At 44.1% G+C, this 22,213-nt stretch overlaps 1 protein-coding gene across 1 annotated transcript in view; it reads left to right on the top strand.

Annotated features, from left to right (window-relative positions):
- MATK (megakaryocyte-associated tyrosine kinase) overlaps nucleotides 1–16,317 on the top strand; it is a 383,377-nt gene extending 367,060 nt beyond the window's left edge. The window contains exons 9-13 of the mRNA XM_069649416.1: nucleotides 4,052–4,136; nucleotides 4,797–4,870; nucleotides 6,663–6,858; nucleotides 13,186–13,272; nucleotides 15,432–16,317. Coding sequence (XP_069505517.1) covers nucleotides 4,052–4,136; nucleotides 4,797–4,870; nucleotides 6,663–6,858; nucleotides 13,186–13,272; nucleotides 15,432–15,623 — 634 coding nt within the window. The 3' untranslated portion in view covers nucleotides 15,624–16,317. The remainder of the gene's footprint in view (nucleotides 1–4,051; nucleotides 4,137–4,796; nucleotides 4,871–6,662; nucleotides 6,859–13,185; nucleotides 13,273–15,431) is intronic.
- Nucleotides 16,318–22,213: the final 5,896 nt, after the last annotated feature.

Genomic DNA, 22,213 nt, shown 5'->3' on the forward strand with positions numbered 1-22,213 from the left:
CATTATGAAACTTAGTAGTAGTTTTTTATCGCCTCTTCAAATCATAAATACATCGTCGATGTACCTCATCCAGCAAATTAGTTTAGTACTCCATCTCGGGTTTGTGACAACTATTTCAGATTTAACAATCAATTCTACTTGCAAGCATCTGGTACCTCAATGGGTTTGGCAATGGCTCCTGCTTATGCCAACCTATTTATGTATCATCTAGAAATTGAACATATCATCACAAAACCGAGATGGAGTACTAAACTAATTTGCTGGATGAGGTACATCGACGATGTATTTATGATTTGAAGAGGCGATAAAGAACTACTACTAAGTTTCTTGATGGATTTGCCAAAATTGGAGAATCATGTTGCACGTTCATACCTTCTGATGATGATGAGAATGGCACCTTGACAGAGGCCATATCGATGCTGACGAAGTTACACATCCAGATGATAGACTAAGGGGAAGACATTGCTGATGATAGTTGGTTTGGATCAATATTCTCGTGGGTCCCACAATGGATGGCAGATATGTTCAAGTTCCTTGGAGCCCTGATACTGATTCTTGCTTGGATTTTGTGTGATCAGGATAATAATCTCACAATTCAGGAAGACTGCAAAGAAAGCTGCAGGAATGAAGATTATGAATGATGTCGAATCAGGATGGAAAACTAAGGAGCTGACAGCTGAAGAAATTAGAGGCTACGTGAAAGCCAACATTCACGCACCTGTTGAAACGAAGTTCCTGTACCCAAAGAATCATAAGAAGTACGTGGGGAAATGGATCTATTGCAGTCCAAGTGGACAATGCATGCTTATGTCTTGGACTACCGATGAGCATGTGAAATCAGCGGGATGCATGAAAGGAGTCAATAAGATATGGTTCCCGAGGAAGCATTTCTTCAAATAAGGATGTCTAAATGTGAAGACTGATGAAAGAGTGGTCGATGAATCGCCCAGGGGGGGTGGTGTTGAGTTGGAGCCAATTTCCCCCACCCAAAGCTCCTCCCCCATGTTGCCTATATGTTGGGAGCCAGAGTGTGAGACACACACACTACCAGTGAGAGTACCAATACCTAAGAGAATCCTGGAAGTGAGATTTCCATTGAGAAAGCCACACATGCATACACAACATGATGGCCATTTGAATGAAATCCAGGAAGAAGTGTGAAAACTGAGCAAAAGAGAAGATTGGTGACATCATAGAAAATAGAGCTGACACACCCAGAAGAGATGTGAGAACATACACATTGTATAGGCACTCTGAAGAGGTGATGTCAAAGATGATCAACATTTCGGGTTCCAGATGAAGATGCTCATTCTAACGGAAATAATGATGAAGATATCAAGTCATTTTACAATTGTACAGAAGCAGTCATGCAAGTAGACTCAGTATTCTTAAAGGCTAGCTATGTAGTGAATAGATTGTGGCGATGCACCAACGTATATGGATAGGAAACTTATGAATTATGGATGATTCCACAACACACCTTAGCAGAGCTTGATCCAGCAAAAAGTTAGAAATTGGAAAGGAAGGGCTTGGCTGGCTCAATACCAAGACGTCAAGGCCACCTTGGGCCTGAATGTCCACACAGTAGTTACAGAACGTGTGAAAGAACAAAACTCCTGTCTTAGAGGAGGAGTGAGAACTTTGAAGATGTCACAGGTTTATCATTTAATAGTATTTTAAATGCAGAAAGAATCAAAAACATGGTCTGCAGTCACGTGGTTGGATAAAAATACACCGTGGGACGAGCTGTATCGAAACCAAGAAGACAGAGTATGCCTATACTCCCTCATATTCTCGACATCAGAGAACATTTTCAAGGCTAAGTTCAAAGCTTAATTGACTGGCAGACTGCAAGGGTGATGATGAATGAACAGGCTAATTGGTGGGAAGCTATGGTTATGACCAGCCCACCAGCACCTGGCCACGTAATAGAGAGCCCTATAGTTTGTGTTACCAATGGGACATTGTGTATTTTATGACGTTCGTAGTGACCTGCACTAAGGGAGGGCTTAGTTGCCCCACCTGATGTTAGAGACCCAATCATCTTCCAAACAAGTATGCAACATATATCTAGATGTTCCCTGTAATCCTATGACTTTCCCAAGTAGGTGTTTGTAGTTTGCAATGTAGGTTGACGTCAATGATGACGAGTTTTTGGTATAAAAGTTGCTTTTTTCATGAAATGCATTGAGTGTAAACATCAAGCAAATTTGTTGATGTTAGTTGTAACTCCCTGTTTTAGAAAATTGATATTAAAACAGTTACACTTTGCCAACTTCCTGAGTTAGTTTGATTACTGATGTTTGAGTATATTCTGCATCTCCCTCCATCTCAAAGTATTGCTATCTTGTCTTAAAGGGCTGGGTTGGACACCCCAGTTCAATTGTTTTGTCATTTATTTTAACAGCAGTCAATGATTTAGGATGCACGGGTTTAATTTCCGACCCGAGGATCAGGCATTTTCTGTAAACTATTTGACGGCAGAAAAATCTAATTACCGACTGAATTTGCAGGTTGCACATGTACGAGTTACCTGCAAACAAGGGAGGGAAGGTTGCCATAGGGTGTCTTGGATGGTACCAGACAGGAGTTTTTGGACTGGTCATGGCTACCAGGTTGTTTGGGTAAAGGGGTCTCTACATCCTCCTACCCAAGGCCAGACTACTAGTACGGTTTAATTGGAACTCTTGGTTTTAAGCATTTGATGAACAATATTAATGTAGGTATCATGCTTAATGAATGGGTAATAATTTTTTGCCTCCAGGAGAACTTTTCTATATCAAGTATGATTTTTGATGAGTATACCGTTTTAATACAGAAAGCCCTCAGGGTTCTGGGGCAGAAGAAGGTTTGGCAAATATGCAGAAATTAAAAACAAAATGATATCATTGCGATTGGAGTGAAACACGGGGAATATGCTGAACCATAAACAATTTGGAGATCTGCGTTTAGTGCATAAATGTATAGGCCCCGTGCTCACATATTTGCAGTGCTTCCTGTCACCAATACTTAGAAATAAATATATGCGTTGAAGATTTAATTTATTGGAAACAAAACTATATCTATCGTTGTGGGAGAAGACATGACGTGGTCTCCCCCCCTTCTGTGTCTTCTGTTCCAACGAAATTGAGTCCTTACACCATTTGCTGTTGGAATGTGTGTGCCTTAATGAAGAAAGGATAACTTTGTTTTAGTCGCTTGGTATATTCATCAACTTCTATTTTTAGTGAAGTGCGGTGGGAACGCTTTTATATTAAAGAGTTGGTAGTGCTAATATTAGCATTATTGAGGTTTTTACAGAAGATTGTAATTATTAAGTGGAATTGGTGATTATAGTAATGTGAACATTCGTATTCTAAATGGAATTTAAATGTTAATATTTACGCTTTGTATGAAGTTTAGTTTTTTAATGTTGTGTGACTAATTTGAAAATGTTGATATTTTGCCTAACTTTTTGTGCAAGGTTAATTGATAACCGTGCACACAATAAAAAAAAGTTAAAAAAAAGATTTTATCCAGCAAGTGGGTTTAGCCAACTGCCCCCACCTCAGTAAGGTAAGGAGCCAGTGGAGGAGATGTGATTTGTCTGCCCCGGCTGTATCTGTGAGGTGTGGCCCAAGGGAGGAGGGGCGCAGTGCTGGCAGCAGGTCTTCTCAGTGCGGCACTCCCATGATCAGAGGGAGCACTGCATTGAGAACCCTGACGGAAGGGCACTCACACCGAGGGCACTGATGGGGCATCCCAGCATTGGCAATATCTGGGCCATACAGGATTTCAGAGCAATACTGGCTAATATGGCCTGTAAATGTGTGATCTTGCATTGCAAGACCTGGACAAACCCCAACTAATATCAGGTTTTCTTGGATACTGGTTAAGTGAGGCCCCATTTGTGATTTTTGGTACTTTTTCTGCACAGCCACCTGTCTGCTAGGAATGCCAGGAGCTAATGCAGCACCAGGACCTCACACCACAGTGCTATCCTCCTGTGCAGAAGGAACACAGTCTTCTATTGGAATAATGTTCTTATCTTACCTTGGTTCTTCCCCTGCAGGACAATGCAGCACAAAAACCTTGTGCGACTACTGGGCGTTATCTTGCAGGACGGATTGTACATAGTGATGGAGTTTATGAGCAAGGTGAGACCAGTGGGCGGAGATCGATGGTAGGAGGGGAGAAAGGCTTTGGTATAGGTACATTTACAAAAGTGTAAGAGAAATTTTAGTGGAACTGGGCACCTCGGGCATAAGATGTTTCCTTACAAAATAGAGATGCTAACAGAAATGGGCAAGAGAGACGAATAGAGGGGTGGGGCGAGAGAGAACGAGAGAATTTTGCAGTTTGCCAATTTTGAAGGTGTGGGAGGGAGCATGGACAAGTTGGTTGTGGTCGACTGTAGAGGATCATGAGCGACATGCGTGTGAGAGCAGAATTAAGTAAAACAATACTAACATGTCCAATGTCCATATCTTGAATGTGTCCACCTGATCAATTAGAAGTGTTGCAGATCTTACTATTAATCCCAGATGTCCCTAAAAGGGATACAAATCACCTCCAAATCTCCCTGAATTTGAAACAGTACTCGAAATCTCCCTGATGTGGCCCATATGATGAGTGTAAGAATAGTGTAATTACCTTCATCTTACACATATAATCATTACTCTTAACATGAACTTTCCACACATGGAAGGAGCTCTCGCACACATGCCTCGGAAGTCACCTCCACCTACCCCCTACCTGATGCTTTTCCACGCCCCTGTGTGGCTCTTAAGCGCCCTTTCATTTGTCTGTGGTCACAGGGGGACCTGGTGAATTTCCTGCGGACTCGCGGACGTTCTGTGATTGAGACCAGGCAGCTGTTGGAGTTTGCGCTGTGAGTATTCATCAATTCGCCTGGAAAGAGTGTCTTCTTCTTCTACTGCTTAGTTCTGCGTTTGCAAAGTCATTCATAGTGTGTTCAGTGTTCTCCCCATATGAAATGATGCTCTACTAATCGGAAGTGATGCGTTGGATCGTGCAAGTCTTGTCTTGAGCGATAAAAGATGGGTGTCTGTATGGCAGGTAGCATGATGGCATGGAACCTTTGCCTGTTCACCTGAAGTCCATTTTAACTGTGAAACTCTAAAAGAATTGGATGCTGCCATATGGTTTCTCATCTGTCCTCCATACACTGCAATATGGCACTGGTTTAACGAGGACAGAACAAGAAGCAAAGTCTTCTGGGCCCATGAATTCTACTTGGAAGGCCCTGTACCATCTGGGATTCCTGTCATTTGTGGAAAACAGTGCCCAAGATGATACTGGCTGCAGTCGTGCAGGAGCTTCTAAAATCCAAATTCCAGTGAGGGAAGTCAGGTGTGTATTGGTGTTGTATGAGCGAGATCCTCAGGTGAAACCCCCATAACTGAATGTAGACCATTACACATGTTCTTTGTGAGAAGTCGATTACTTAAGATTCTCTAGTTAATAAATTACATACTGCTTTAGAGAGTTCTCGTAATCCTGTAATCAGAGGGAAATCTTGCTTGAAAATGCTAATCGCTTCTCCAGGGAACTAATGTAAGAGAGAACCTTTACTGCAACTGAATGCCTCAAAAAAAGAGCTGGTAATTCCCAGTATGGAGAACTCAGGACGGGTTTCCTTTGCCGCTGTGCTAATAATGAGATGTTCCAATGTAATGTATCCAATATGTGATGCTCGCTTATGCTGCAAGTGCGGGAGGATTGCTTATGCACTATGAGAGTATAGCGAAAGCGCATTAACTGGCTGATTCTCTTTGCCTCTTTGTGGCTAGTGTTATGCAAAGGGTTGCCCTGTTTTTCCTAAGAGGTGCAAGGTGGAGGAACTCAAGCATTTCTGAATGTACCTACTGAGCGCTTAAGATACCAGGGACGATAAAACTTGAGGGTCCTATGCAGAAGGATTTCAGGCTATCTAGGCCGGGATGAAATGTGCACATGCCATAGTATACTGTCACGATAATGGTATAAATGACTGCTGGTATTAGTTACTCTGAAAGTGACTTTGTTGTGCTTTGTGTAGGAAAAGCAATGCGCTCCCACCCCAATATGCGAATCCCTACCTAATATCACAACATCATCTTCCTTGCGCTGCACTCTTATCAAACTAACTCTCTATCTGTTAAACTGCCCAGAATGCTACTTATTGCCTACTGCCCCTCCTGCCCTTATAGGTCCTTCCACAGCACCAACAAGATACAAACAACACAACAGCCCCAACAGCACACGAGGTCTCACCCGGTCCGATACTTGTACCAAAGCTCAGCGCACGGTGTATACCGAATTGAAGCCGCCAACACCACACCACTTCTCCCACTCTCCTACTCCCTCTCTACCCAACTAAGCCACCCTCCCTCCTTCTTGTTTACAGATCCGCCAGAGTGCCTGGGGACCAATTCTGTTGGTGACGGTGCGCTATAATAATACATTTAACATAACATAACATAACATAGGTCATTCCAAGGGCTCATTGCAAATCATGTTTGCTTCTCTCTGTTGCTGTCTCTCTCTAGTGTCTGCCACTTTGCTGTTATGTATCTTACTCTGTTGTGTACTTGCCTGGTCAGTGATACGTCTCCTTTCATTGTCTTCCCCGCGTTTGCCTCTGGTTCGGCCTCTCCCTTGGTTTGTGTCTTTGCCTGAAGAAACATCGCAGAAGGAATGGACTATCTAGAGTCCAAGAAGCTGGTCCACAGGGATCTGGCAGCACGCAACATACTCATCTCAGCGGACAATATTGCGAAAGTTAGTGATTTTGGAATGGCCAAGGTGGACCCGAAGCAGCAGGATTCAGCGGTGCTGCCCATCAAGTGGACAGCGCCTGAGGCCCTGAAACATAACGTAAGGAGCAATAAGGAAGAGGTGCCATGTTTATGGGCAGTTAGGAAGAGATATTTAGATTGCGAATGGGTTGATGTATGATGCACATTGCACTGTGCTTGTGCTCTTGCAGGTGGCAGCAGACTATGGTTGGGATGTCTCCGATGTCAGACTGTGGCTGGCATGCTGCAGGTGGCAGACTGACAATGAGATGCTACTGGTTGCACACTCTCTAGTTGGGCTGTTACGGGTGGGATACTTTTCATGGGGTGCTGCAGATGGCACACTATTATTAGGATAAAGCACCTGCCACCTGGAAGATGGGTTGGAATGCAGAAGTGGGAATACAGCAGGTGGAAGAATGTGGTTGGATACAGCAGCATGCAGATGGGTGGGAATACAGCAGGTGGAAGAATGTGGTTGGATACAGCAGCATGCACATGGGTGGGAATACAGCAGGTGGAAGAATGTGGTTGGAATGCCGCATGGGAGAACATTGCCATAATCCAGATATTGGCTCTCATTATAGGTTTGCCGGTATCCTGTGGTAATTCCAGATGGAAACTGGCAAACTGCCCTACCATTTCTGCCGTCTGATATCCCGGAATTCCGCCATTTATTTTCCAGCAGGGGCCTGTATTACCCCCAGCCCTGGGCTGGAGGTATATCACTGACCCCCAGCAGCAAAACGGTGTTTTGCTGGTGTGGGAAAAGTGCTGGTGCTGGAATTACTGGCAATTTTACCTGCAATTTTCCTGCACCAGCAAACCTATAATGAGGCCCATTGAAATATTTGCAGAAGAATATAAAAGCCTTGTTTGCACTGAAGACCAGATGAATGATATTCATTGGAAGGTAGGCTGCTTGCGTCAAATGATAGCTATTCTGCTTAGCTTGAATACATGGTCATGAAAATATATTTGCCTGCCTTGCGCTTCCTTTAAAGTTGTGTATATGATTTTTATGTTTTAAATGAATTAATTTCATATTCCATCTTCAAACAGTACCTCACAAGATGAAATACTATTAAATATACTTCAATAACATTGGAATGTCTTAGAATCAGGTAAAGACTTTAAAAAGTATGCAAGAAACAAACCAAGTACTTGTTACTGGGATGCGCGAACCAATAGAAGTAGGACAGGCCCCAGCTGGCTTAAACCAGATGAACTAATTGATAAAGAAAGCAGTATACGATTAAAATGGTTGCCTGTAAGAATAATAGGACATTTTAAATGTGGTTCATGCAACATATGTGGCTTTGTGGTCGACAAAACAAAATAAGTACAAATATATGGCAAATCAAAATATCAGATAAAATCTCATGTTAGTTGTAATACTATTTATTTAGTATATATGATAGAATTTGTATGTTCCAAAACATGTAGGAAGCACAGTAAGAAATTGAAACTGCACCCAGGAACACATAAGAGCCATACAAAATAAAGACCCAACATATCCTCGAGTGATATACTGGCTAGGAATCCACCAAAGTGACAATTTATAGGACCTATAATGCATGGACCTAAAACAATCAAAGGTACAACCTACATGAGGAAACAGAGAAAACATATTTAGCAGAAAAGAAGCAAAATGGATCTACACAATGGAGTGTTGCCATTCTGAGCTCAAACTGGATCATGAACTTTATGTATTTCTTGAATCATTGGGCCTCATTACACAGTAGGCGGTAAGGGTTTACCGGTAACAGTATTTTACCGGTACCGGTAAATCCTTACCGCCTTACTACGAGGTCCCTTTGCGGGTTGGGGATTTTAACGCCTGCTTTTTGCAGGCGTTAAAAACCAACCCGCAAAGGGACCAAGGGAGCTAATTACGGTACCGCAATTTGCGGTGCCGTAATTAGCACCTTCCCCATTCCCATCATGCCCTATGGGGCAAAAATGGGAATGGGGAAGGGCAATGGTGGAAGGGGGAATTACCGCCCCTCCAACCTTGGAATGGGGCGGTAATTCCCCTTTCCACTAAGGCAGTGCCGGTATTTTACCGGCATGAACCATGGCGCTAATTGCGCCATGGTTCACCGCCTACCGTGTAATGAGGCCCATTGTGTATATGTACTGCAAAATCGAATCAATCTAAAAAACTGTATAGAACATTTCACAAAAATCATAACTATATTGGAGACTAGAAGTGCCAGCATGGTATCTAATTTTACATTTTAGTTTATTTGTTTTTTTTGATGTTGTCATGAAGCTATTGTACCATGCTTTATTGTTTTTTTCAGAACTATAGTCAGGATACTTAGCAGTATATGGTCTTCATATATATTTTACATAATGGTCACTCATTAACAAATCATAGCTGTTACTTAAGCATTGAACTTTTCAATTAATATAATAGATCTCAAAAATCTTTTTAAAAATATTATTTCCATTGACAAAATAAATATAGACCAAACACCTAAAAATCATGGAAAAACAGGCAACAAAACGGCACCCGCGCTAACACATCAGCAGGGATGCCAGTGTCACCATGTCAACGTCTGGTTATTATTATTATGGTATTTAATGACTAGCTTCAAAAAGCAACAGAACACTTTACAGAAGTATACAACTATACAGATACATATCGACGTGCTTTACAGAGGTAACAACAGAACAGAAATACAGCCGGGGTGGGACAGCTCTATGGGTGGTGGGGAGGATAGGGGCACGCGGCATATAGTGAGTCAGGTGGCACGAGGGTCGACGTATTGGCTTAGGTGTTGAGCAGGAGAGACTCCTGGAAGAGGTGGGTCTTGAGTTCTTTTCTGAATTGTATGAGCATGGCCGTGAGTCTGATGCTGACGGGAGGAGATTCCATAGTCTTGGGGCATAGACAGAGAAGGCTTGTTTTCTGGTCCTTTGCTTTTTGCAGTGGCGGATTTCAAGTCGTTTTGAAACACTTGCCTAGTGTATAGGTGCTTAACAAATAAACATTACCAATACCAGTACCAAAGGTCTGCATGTGTCCTGGCTTCTGGTGGTGCGCTGTCCGCCGGGGATGCTGAGTTTCTCCGCAAGATAGCTGGGTGACTTGAGGGTGACTGCCTTATAGATGATGCAGCAAAACTTGAAGGTGATTCGTACGTTCAGTGGGAGCTAGCGAAGGTCGATGAGGGCTGGGGTGATCTGGTCCTATCTGCGTAGACTCTTGATGAGGCGTGTGGCTGCGTGTAGGGCACTTCTCAGGGGCACAAGGGAGGATGACAGGAGGCCTTCGAGGTGTGTGTTGCCCCAATCCAGGTGGGATAGGACCAGTGCTTGAGCAGTGGCTCTAAAGCTGTCCGGAGGGTGGAAGGGCTTGACTTTCCGCAGGAGGGAGACCTGATACCAAGCAGGTCTGGTGTCACCGGCTTGATAATGGCAGACATAGTGTTTAACAATGAAGCTCCACTATAAATGGATATGTATATCAAACATGGCATTTGGCTATACCACACAAATAGTATGTGGCCAGTTGAGAAAAAGCTGCCAATGATTTTTAAAAGGTAAACTCAATTTAATAAGAAACACACAAAACACATGTATGAAAGAAAGTTGAAATTTAAGAAAATCTGTAGACCAGACATTGAAAGGACTAATGTATGGATAGTTTGAGCAGTTAAGAATAGAAACCTATAATCAACATAGATGTATTATAGTCTGATATTCGCAGAGAACATTACACTTAACGAATATAAGGAAGAAACTCGGAGAGAATGTTAGAACAGCAATCCATAGTAAACAAACAGGCAAGCAGATTTCTCATAAAAGTAAGCAGATCAAATGTAGGATATACATCACAACAAAATCTAAAATCAGTTTTTAAAACACTTTTTTTTAGAATATTCTTTCAATAGAAGAATTGGATAAAGGAAACACATAATTAATACCTAATTGATTCCCCCGAAGAAGCTGTAGTAAAACAGTAAATCACATGTTGGCTGTAACATATCCCAAGACAGTAACATGATCATTGATCATAACTGAATAAAACGCCTTTCTACAAAATGAAAACAAAATAAATTCAATTGATGAAAAAAGAATATGGACAATGAAATGGATTTGTCTAAAACTATATAGATATTATACGCACAGCTTTGAAGCAAGCACAAGGCAGCCACATGCTTTTAGAAAACATTGGTATAATGCAGTAGGTAGAAGACAACCATCACAATGCAGCAGGTAGCAGAATGTAGGTTTGGTGCTTTAAGCATCATAGTTTGATTGTGATGCATGATCTAGCATTCTGTGGTTATAATGCTGCTGTGGCGGACTGTGGTTATGATGCTGCCAGTAGAAGACAGCACCTGGGTTGCTGCTGTTGACAAACTGTGAATGAGATTCAACAGGTTGCACACTGCAGGTGGTAGACTGTTGTTAGGTATAGCAGGTGGCAGAGTGTTTTTAAGACACAGCAGGTGGCAGGTGGGTTGGAATGTAGAAGGTGAAAGAATGGTTTATGAGCATTGTTATAGTGCAGCAGGTAGCAGACAGGAATTGCAGAGCAGCAGGTGTCAGAATGTGGTTAGGATGCATCCAGTAGCATACTCCGATTATAATGTGGTTATGATGCTGCACGTAGAACCCAGCACCCCAGCTGCTGCGGGTAGCAAACTGTGCAGGGGATGCTACAGGTTGTACACTCTCACTCTAGTTTGGAAGGTGCATGTGGCAGACTGTCATTAGGATACAGCAGGTGACAGACTTGTGCAAGGCATGGCAGGTGGCAGATGGGTTGGAAGGCAGATGTAGGAGAATGTGGCTGTAATGCAGCTGTTGAGAGCACTGTTATGATGCAGCAGGCAGCAGACAGAGATTGTGATGAAGCAACCGCAGTATATGGTTACAGTGCTTTCGGTAGCATGCTGTGGTTATGACGCTGCATGTAGCATGCTATGGGTCGGATGCTGCAGCTAGGCAACTGTTGACGCTCTGCTGCAGGTGGAACACTGTCATGATACAGCAGATGGGTTAGCATGCATCAAGGGGCAGAAAGGGATTGGAATGCAGTGAGTAGCAGGCTTGTCATTATCTGGCAGGTGGCATATGTGATGTATCAGGTGGCAGAATGTAGTTGTGGTGCATTTGGTATCATACTTTGGGTATGATGTGGCATGTTTCATATTGTGATTATAATACTACCGGTGGCACTTTGGCTATGATGTTACCGGTGCCTAACTTTGATCATTAGGCTCAAAAAGATAGGTCATGTGCCCTAATTATATTAACGCTTAAGGAATCGGCGTGTGTATTTAGCAAACAAGGACATTCTTTAGGGTGCATGAGAGAAGATCCTAATGCTAATTTTTCTGCAGGCTCCCTATCGGTCCCTAAACAAATCATTAAGTACAACATGGAATTCATAATTATTTTCTGATCCTCAGTGGAAGCCTTTTTTAGCTGCATAAAAATATATTTCTGTGCTCAAATTTTACAGTCAAACAAAGTAAAATAGAGACATGCAATTAATACATCACATTTATATTGGAAATCTTCTATAGGGAGAAATGACAACATCAAGTGGCACTCATCTCCCACACTCATATCACATTCAACAAACAGTTGGACGATTCACCCGAACTCTACAATTGCCTATAGTTCTGCCCAGTACAGAGGTAGTCTAAATATCTGCTTTGAAAACAGTGTCAGTCCATCAGAATTTGCAGGCCAACCACTTATGGTTGTAGGGCTTTGTGGGTAGTGTTTCTATGCCAAAAAGTATTTGTTTCAGAGAAATAAAGACTTACTACTGTCTGCATGATATACCTAATTCCTTATATTTGGGGATGGCCTTCCTGCAGGCCTACTTCTATACACTGAGATGTCGGCATGCTTTACATTGAAGTTCCTTTCTCATATACCAGCACAGTATTCCAAAGGTCTAGGATTTTTGCAAAGCCAATTCCACAGAATGTAAGTCCACCTGTGACAGGGAGACTCAGTCCTTTCCCTGCCCTAGTGAGGGCATCAGTCCCTCCCTGAAATTCCTCAAATGAGCCGGGAATAGGAGACCACGTTCAGAGTTATCCTGCATAATCCATTGTATACATTTAGAATCAATTAAAAGACTGAGCGGTGGTGGAACATCTAGTTGGAAGGTCTGCTACCTGTGTAGAATAAAAGGTGAGTGTTCCTGGCAGTCTGTCAGGGGCATCCTGTGGTGCGTCACGCGGTTATGATGCCACAGATGGCATGCTACGGTTGGAATGCCTGGGGTGACAGGATGTCACTTAGGAGCAGCTGATGACACACAGTAGTTGTGAAGCAGTGGGTACCTAAGGGACGGTGCTTGACATACACTAGTGGGCCATCAGCTTCGGTGGATCATTAAAAACTCCTCTTGCGTTTCTGATTGTTGCAGAAGTTCTCTACCAAGTCCGATGTCTGGAGTTATGGGATCCTGCTCTGGGAGGTGTTTTCATATGGCCGAGCACCATATCCTAAAATGGTGAGCTACTTTCTACATATTGCTGCATAATCTATGTCAAATGGTGCTCTGTAAGGTCCAGGTACCATGTCTTACAATTGCGTGTCTCTGTCTGTCTCTAGTTTCATTGCTAGGACAGTTTTCGACTGTGGTTGTTCTGCTGCCGTCTATGATGAGTAATTACAATAAGCTCTCTTTCTTTGACTCTGGCATAGTCTTCCATGGGCAATGCTGTAGAGTGGATAGTCCCTAGTTCTCTCTAAGCCCCAATGGAACTCTCTTTCAGAGCCTTCTTTAATGTAGTTGTGTCATCCAGGTTTGACATTTTGAAGATGCACAGCCAAGTGGACTAATGCTGTTCTCGTAACGTGTCCTGTTTCTTTGTAACTATGGAAGTACACAATACCCCAGATTACCACCACCTGAACGCTCCGGCATTCTTGAGTCTGTGGCAGTAACTAGTTCCTAAGTACAATGAAAAGATTCTTACCAATGTTGAAAATTGAATCTGTTTGAGTCACAAATCATATGGCGCCTGGATGCATTGCCACTGTGATTTTAATAATGAAGATAACATTTTAAAATGTGACAATAAATATTTTTGTGTATGTAATTATTGGGGTCCGGGACACTAGTGTTACAGATGCACGAGAGAGCACAGAGTGGCAATTTGGGATATTGTTTAATCGAAACCCTTTGGCACCACGTTCTTTTTAAGTTTCATCCGAGCATTACTGAACAATCAATGAAAATGCAGGATTTGAATGTCTATGTACAGGAGTGAGTGGTCAGGGTTTAGAGTGGCACATATCCACCCCCCATTATTGTTGGTTAAACATTTCTGCTGATGATATGGGGAGGTGCCCCATAAGATCTTCTACAATAACATGCTTCTCTTGCTGTTTCTTCAGGGATGTTGGAACAGATATAACACTCCTTATTCTAACTCATGATTTTCAAAGATTAGATGCCAGCATAAATGTTATCATGTCATAAATTAAAATAATTTATAGAGAATAGGTGTATTCATTTTTTATGACTAGGGTGTGGATAGAAAAGGTGGTCAGTCAAAAGGCCGAAAAAAAAATATCGAATGATAAAAATATCGAAAACAAATCTCGAAAAAAAAAAATCGAATTTTTTATTTATTTATTTATATGTATTTTTGGGGTCAGGTAAGTAAAGAAAAAGGGGTAAAATAAAAAAAATGAAAAAAGGGGGGTTGGGGGTGGAACCCCCCCATTTCGAAAAAAAACGAATTGAAAAAAATGTGATTTTTTTTTCGAGATTTTTTGGTTCGACCTTTTTTTCGATATTTTTTTTCAGTCTTTTCACTATAAACCGATAGAGAAGTGGCATACAGAAGTATGGGCATATTTGAGTGCACTCTGCGTCTGGCTACAAGACGCAGGGAACTTAACCCATCACAGAATTCATCTTCTCTCTCATGACTTCTGATCATCCTCCCTATGGATCAGTCAGGACAGGCTACACTGGCCAAGGCAATACTAACTGAGAAGTTTGACTGCGTGTGCAATGTTTTTAGATTATAATTTGCTGGGCAGGAAATTCTAAAGTAGACTTTGCAAGGCAGGCCTTTTGCTGTGTTCGACTTTGTTTGAGTGGGCTGCTTTCTCAGGTCAACCTCTTAGTCCCATATTAGGATTATCTAGGAATCGAAGAGCAATACTTTTCTAATAGTACAGTAGGGTTTTTACATATGTACTTCCATTTCATTTAGTCAGTGGTTTACTTAGAGTTTATGATGGGGCACGGGGTAGACATATGTAATGACTATTTGGGGCAGTTAAGTATAGTAGTACCTTGACTGTTGTCATATAATAAGGTGGCCATTTGTGAGATGTGATTCAGGTTTTCTGTCCTACAGAAGCGTGATTCTGGATAGCTGAGAAAAGGGTGATAAGAGTTTAATAAAGACTATTAATTTTGCTATTCAGTCTAGGTTCTTAAAACTACCCCCGCCACTAGCTTCACCCCTTAAGCCTTTGCTTCCATGCACATCGACATTGCGATTTAGCACTTTCCTTTGAGCTGACAGACTTTGTAGCACCCTACTCAATATCTAACTGCAATTACCACTCTTCATGTCCTACTGGTTAGATGATTTCAGAGTGATGGCAAAGGTGAACTTCTAATCAGCCTTCTCATTCTCCTCGCAGTCTCTCAAGGAGGTTTCGGAAGGAGTGGAGAAGGGATACCGCATGGCTGCCCCTGAGGAGTGCCCTCCAGCTGTTTACACACTGATGGGGAGTTGCTGGGATGTGGATCCGGGGAAACGACCGTCATTCAAAAAACTGAAGGAGAAACTGGTGAAGGAGCTGAAAGGCCTGCAGGATGCAAAATTGTACTAATTGACTTTTTAAAAATAATTTTGTATCATTCACCCCGAAGGAATACTCAGAGGGTGTCCTGAGAATGAAGGACGTCTGACCCTCATCATCTTCAAGGAATTTGCAGATAGCCAGAGGCCAATGGGATGTTACATAGATCTCTGTCGTTGAACTTGAAAAAGATATAACGGTACGGGTAAATCTCTTTCATTGAAGAGCCTATCTGAATGTTCAGAAGGTGTCATGTACAGGCAATCTCTTCCATTACTCACCAGCTTTATTCAATGAAAGAGACAAGCTGAGACAGAAGAAGCTCTTGCTTTTTTGCCTTCAAGGAACACTCAGAATGTGTGCAGAGACTGCTGGTTCTGCTCCATGAATCATGTCAATTGAATGCTCCAAGATTGCATCTTGTGACTGCGTCTATTCTTCTCATTGAAATATGCAAAGGAGACTGATCAGGTTTCATTAATGGATATGGCAATCACCTTCATTAGATTTCCAGAAGGCATAATAGTACTGCTGCAATATCTTTTAATGATCACTTTCAAAGAACATAGAGAAAATGTACTGGTCGGTGTGGTTCTCTTTCACTGGTTGATGCACAGGGACAAAGGAGAGGCTTAATGATGCATGGTGATCTCTTTCCCTGTGTTTTCCTCATAGCTGTGTAATGGTACAGCCGGATGCCTTTAATTGATTACCATCACTCATTGGGGGTCATTACGACCCAGGCGGTAACCATGGCGCTAGTTGCGCCATGGTTGCCGCCAGTATTTTACCGATTCCGCCAATGGTAAATGGGGAATTACCACCCCATTCCAAGGTTGGCGGGGCGGTAATTCCCCATTTACCATTGGCCCTTCCCCATTTTTGCCCCATAGGGCTCATTGGGAATGGGGAAGGCGGCAATTACAGTACCGCAAATTGCGGTACCCTAATTACCTTCAAGGTCCCTTTGCGGGTCCCTACCTTCCGTTAAGGTCGGGACCCGCAAAGGGACCTCGTAGTAAGGCGCTAAGGGGTTAACGGCGCTGCAACCTTTTACGGCGCCGTTAACCCCTTAACGCCTGTGTCGTAATGACCCCCATTATCTCATTATGCTGTAGGTACAAACATGTTAGAGCATACCTGTGTGTTGGTCACTTGCCTGTACGGCAGAGAAGGTGTGGCTGGAAGAAGGGGATCGTTGAACACATTCTTGCAGCATCTATGTATGTTTTCTGCCTACATGGGAGGATAACCTTTGAGCAACCCATGTGTGAATGGCCAGGCTCAAATATACAGGCGTGCAATGATAAAGGAGTCTTATTCTGGGAGTGCCGTTTTATAGGAGTTGTATTATGGAGGAGTCTTCTTTTTCCTGAAATGTACAGGAGAGATGGATTGCTCTTGTTCTGGGATTGGACAGGCGTGTAATGGCGTAGGGATCTTCGTCCAATATGACAAAGGGGTGTTAGGATGCAAGGGCCTTTTCCCAGATCGAAGACTATTGGGTGCGAAACATGACGCGAAGAAGGCATTGATAAAGGTGGTCATAAAAGGAATGAGTGCAACGGCACAGTCCTTAAGGACAGTTGCAGGGCAAATGTCTCCTTGGAAGTGCAAGGGTTTCAGCCCTTGGATGATCTGCATGCCCTCAGGTTCCGAGACTGGTTCGAAGTCAAAGGGGCGTGAATTATGTAAGGGTGACTGGGGCACAGCACTAGGGATGGCCAACAAGGTTTTTTTTTGTGATTGTTTTCGGAGTGTGTCGATTTTGTGCAGAACAACATTTTGTATTTTGGCGCACCATGTGCTGCCCTGAGTGCAGTTGTTGGGAGCGGGCACAGGGGCTTCAAGCTCACGCAGTATAGTGAAAAGCTCTCTGGTGCTAGAGCAAGACTTAGCAATTCTGGTATCATGGGTAGAGCTCTTTTCAGGGATAATGGCCTTTTTGTATTCCTTGGCTGCTAGGATGAAGCATGATTCATTGGGTTTAGAAGGGTTTTTATTCCACTTTGTTTCCGCCTTGCATTTCATAAGGTGGAAGGCTTTAAGTTCAGGGGAAAACCAGGAGTTGCAGTGTGCCGAAGATTTAGCTTTCTGCTGTCTGAGGGGAGCCACCATATTGATAGCCTGCGTAGGTGTTAGGTTATACTGGTCTACCAGTATGTCCAGGTTGTTGACAGGACTCTGCGTGTGGAGTAGCACATCCAGCAGTGGCAGGATGCAGTCTTTGGTGATATTTCTGTTATTCCATGTGGCAGTGGGCAGTAGTGGTGGGGCAGCCACGGGTTGAGGATTGGACGCTGTGAACCCTTACAGTCCTTTAATTGAGGTAACACATCGTACGAGAAATAACAAGACCGACTCAGTAAGTTGGCAAAATGTCTCTCTCGACTGTGCTATGTTCAATTGTCTAAAACAGGGAGTTACAATGTACATCAACGGACGTCGCACAGCATAGTCTCAAAGCATTTCATAATAAAGTATTCTTATATGGCAAAAACTTATCATACGTGACGTCATACTACGAGGCAAACTAAGAAAACCTACGTGGGATTGTGGTTGGCTCAAGGGGAACATCTAAGTATACTTTCTATATAGGGACGGGTTGTGATTGGGTCTCTAAAGTCAGATGGACAACTTATGCCCACCCTAATTGCAAGTCATCTTCTACAATTAAGGCTCTTCGTTATGTGGCCCTCTACAATTGGTTGGCAAGCGTGTACCCTTCTGGAACATTCGATTCACTAGCAGCACGAAAGCCCGTACCCCAGGTGCTGGTGGGTGAACTTGACTGTGTCTCCCCACCCAATTAGCCCCATATCTTTCAACACCCATGCCTTCTTCCATACAATTTGCCTTTGAACTCGGCATTGTAGTAGCTTCTCTTCTCTGTGAATATAAGGAAGTATAGGCACATCCTTATCGTAGCTCAGGTCTGCACATCCACTCTTATTTTCATCCTTAGCTCACGTGACAGGAGACCATGAATCGGCTCATTTTACAGCAAACATTTTATTGTCTTGAATAAAGAAACTTGCCACTCATCATGTTCTTTCTTTGAAACTTAACAAGGGATGCCTCAGCGTCTCACATTCACTGTTCTTCAAGGACTGGTAACCAGTTTTGGCTGCTTCAGCCTTTGGCACCAGGCCAAACAGTCTTTCTTGGTCTGTCTTCGAGCTTCAGCTTATTTCTCTGCTGCAACACATGCATAGCTATCAATCCTCCTTTCTCCATGGGTTTGAGCTTACTGAAATTGTGACATCGGATATCCAGATTCTATGTAATGGCGGCACCGCCTGCAGTCTATTCACTACGTATAGCCAGCCTTATGATTACTTTAGTCTACTTGCGTTTCTGCATTTGTACAGTTATAAAACGGATTGTATTTTCTGCAGTGCTTCTTCACACGTGCAATCTTCAATCCGCATCTGAAAGTCTTTTCGATTCTTTACTTTGTCATCAGATTCTATAAGGTCTATGCATTCTCTTCTTCAACCAGTCTTCTCAGTGCGTCATACTCATTTCTTGTGATGTCACCAGCTCTTTCTCTCATTTTATATTCCTTCAGGGATCTCCCAGGAGATTGTCAGTTCTCCAAGGATACATTAGATAGGGTTTCTTAATGGATACCGTGGGCCGCATTACGAGTTTGGAGGTAGCCATGCCGTTTTTTGCGGCATTGGCTACCCCCAAACTCGCGTCCGGTCCCTGCAAAAGGGGATTTACCGAGCCGCAAAAGGGGACTTACCAAGCCATTCCAACCTTGGAGGGCCCGGTAATTCCCTTTCACGGGACCCGGACCCGGTACGTCCCCATTCCCATTTGAGCCCCGATAGGGCTCAATGGGAATGGGGAGGTTGCTAACAACAGGCCTGTTGATAACGGGCACATTGTTAGCATCCTGTACTGCTAGCAGGTCCCGCTCTGCACGTCTGGTCTGGCCAAGCGTACAGAGCGGGACCCGCTGCAGAACTCGGAATGTGGCGGCCCAGTATGAACAGTGCCAGTCCCTTACCGGCACAGTTCATACCGCGGCCGCCCTTGTTGTAATTAGGCCCGTTGTCTTGAAGACCCTTCTCGGAACAGTCACAGTCCCTGGTGTTGTGCATGTCGCAACTTCTGGTTTCCAGCATACAGGTAGCATGGGGGTTGGGACTTCCTGTAGAGGCATTTGGCTGCTCCTCTACAACTGGGCTAGTGAATAGGATGATATTGTGAACGGTTCAGTACCTGTTAACGAGCCCAGCTCCTGTCATCCGCTCCAGTGTTCTGACCATACAGCATCTCGGCGAAAGCTCTCTCTCTCTACTGGAAGCCGCAACCTGAGAAAATAGAAAAGCAGTATTAGTAAGCGCTTATTCTTCACATGGCTGGTTGAATATGATGGAGATGTTGCTGTTAAAGTCAGCTAGCCTATCTAGGGTTCGGCCTTTGGAATGTGTGGCACTAAGGATCCGTTGGGCAAAGCCTAGCATGTTAAAGGAGTTCGCTATGGATAAGGCATTAAGATCTGATTCGTTATTGCGGCCCAGGTAAAAGTCACCTAGTAGTATGGCTTTAGAGGTGGGTTTGATGTTAGCTAAGAGGTGTAGGATGTCCTCTTCAAATGAGAGGAGAGGGCCGGGAGCACGACAGACCACATGTAGAGTTATCGTGGCAGTGTGGGAGAGGCTCAATTTCATTGTCAAGAGTTCATCCGCAGAGTACAGAGTATTGCATATTCCTCTGACGGGTAGTGAGTCCCTAGCTATGAGGACAACGCCACTGCCTCTGAAGTCCAGTTTGCCCTCCTGATGAATGGCATATTTCAGTGGCATATCGATGCACAAATATGGGCCTGCGGCAGCTTGAAGCCATGTTTCAGAAATGGCTAAGATATCAAGGTTGTTAGTGATGAGGTCCACAAGGTCGGGTGCATGGGCAGGGATAGACCTAGCATTAACTAGAGCTGCCTTTAGTGGAGATGGCGCAGGTTTGGAGATGGGTTTGTACGATTCTGCCGTGGTGCGTGGGTGATGGTGGATAGGGTCGCAATTGTCAGCAGTCATGGTGGTGTCAGTTGAGGGGTGGCTGTGTGCTGAGGGTGGGCTGCAAGAGAGTAAGGGAAGTTTGTCTAGATAAGAGGCAGCAGCAGTGGTAATGGGAGGAAGACTGGTATCAGCAAGGCAATCCATTGTATTAGAAGCATCCTGTATGAGGCATTTGGGGAAAGCCTTAGTAGTGGGCATGAGAGGTGTATAGTGTGAGCTAAGAAAGTGGCACACCTTCTGTGGAGGAGCATGTTCATGTGAGAGCATTATTTCACAGTGCTGAAGTGAGTGGGCAAGCAGCTGTAGGTTGGGTGCAATGTACTTGTATGTCATGGCCACTGCCCCTGGCCCTGACAGTCGGGGCCCCTGAGCCACACCTCAGTGTCCCTTCATAGCCCCAAGGGCCCAATCATGTACCCCAAGACTCTTTTGGAGTCAGTCCTGGCGCCTTTGGCACCAGGCTCATATGGCAGAAGGGAGAGCTGGAGCTCCTAATGGCAGTGTCACAACATGGATGCCCCCACATGGTTCAGTTCCAGAACTGAACCATGCGGTCTAGCATTTAGGGTGTGGTCGGGCCTGAAGGCTCCTGGGATACCTGCAGGCTATATAAGCCACGCCCAAGCTGGAGAACACGCTTCGCATTGTTCTGCTCTCGCAGTGTGACATTCACCACGGTTTGTCGGATCTTCCTCAGTATTCCGGGCTGACACCTGCAAGAAGAAGAAGAACACCATTAGTTACTCTTTACCCGTTAACAAGCCAAGCTCCTGTCATCCTCTCCAGTGTCCCGAACATCCAGCATCTTGGCGAACGCTCGCTCTCTCTCCTGGAAGCCGCAACCTGGGAAAATAGAAAAGCAGTATTAGTAAGCGTTTATTCTTCACATTTAAACAACATTCGGAAGGCTCACGCTTACCTGAGTTGAACTTGCTGTTGGTTCATGCCGATTCCGGCCTTCCGACAACCTGCAAGAGAAAAGGCAAGGCTGATTAACACGCATAATTACTCGACGGTGATTCAAACAACATCTACTCACCGCTCCGCATCCTCTCGGCAGCTTATCACCTGGAACATCGCGGCGGCCTGCAAGAGAGGGACAACACAGGTTAGCACACCGCAAGAAAAGCACATAGCGCCGTCGCGCTCTGCGTTTTCACTTACCATCTCGAGCACAGTCCCAGCCAGCACAGCATCTTCAGAACTCCTTCCGCACCTAAGAAAGCTGTCAAAACAACAGATTTACCTGAAGAACTGAGTCACAGCAGGTCTGGACTCACACGGCCTGCACCAGTGAAGCAACTCGGTTGCGATGCGCCCATCCACGATGCACCCCTGCACAGAACAGCAGGACGGAGAGCGCACCATATCAAAAACCAAGACTAGGTCCTTGGCAGAACAAGAACCGGAGGGAGTGGGTCCAGGCCGGAAGCAGTCCAGCCAGATTGGGTGGCGTCCCTGTGGATACCAGGTGAGCGTTACATCGTATGAGTGAATGATCAATCTTGCTCAATGCCGCTGGAGCAGTGATGGTTCTGTTTCTTTTGGTGGCAGTTGGAATGATGTGTGGTGCCGGTGAGGGCTTGG

This window comes from Ambystoma mexicanum, chromosome 1p (genome assembly GCF_040938575.1).
Source record: "Ambystoma mexicanum isolate Mex_15411 chromosome 1p, UKY_AmexF1_1, whole genome shotgun sequence".
In the NCBI taxonomy this organism is placed as follows: domain Eukaryota; kingdom Metazoa; phylum Chordata; class Amphibia; order Caudata; family Ambystomatidae; genus Ambystoma; species Ambystoma mexicanum.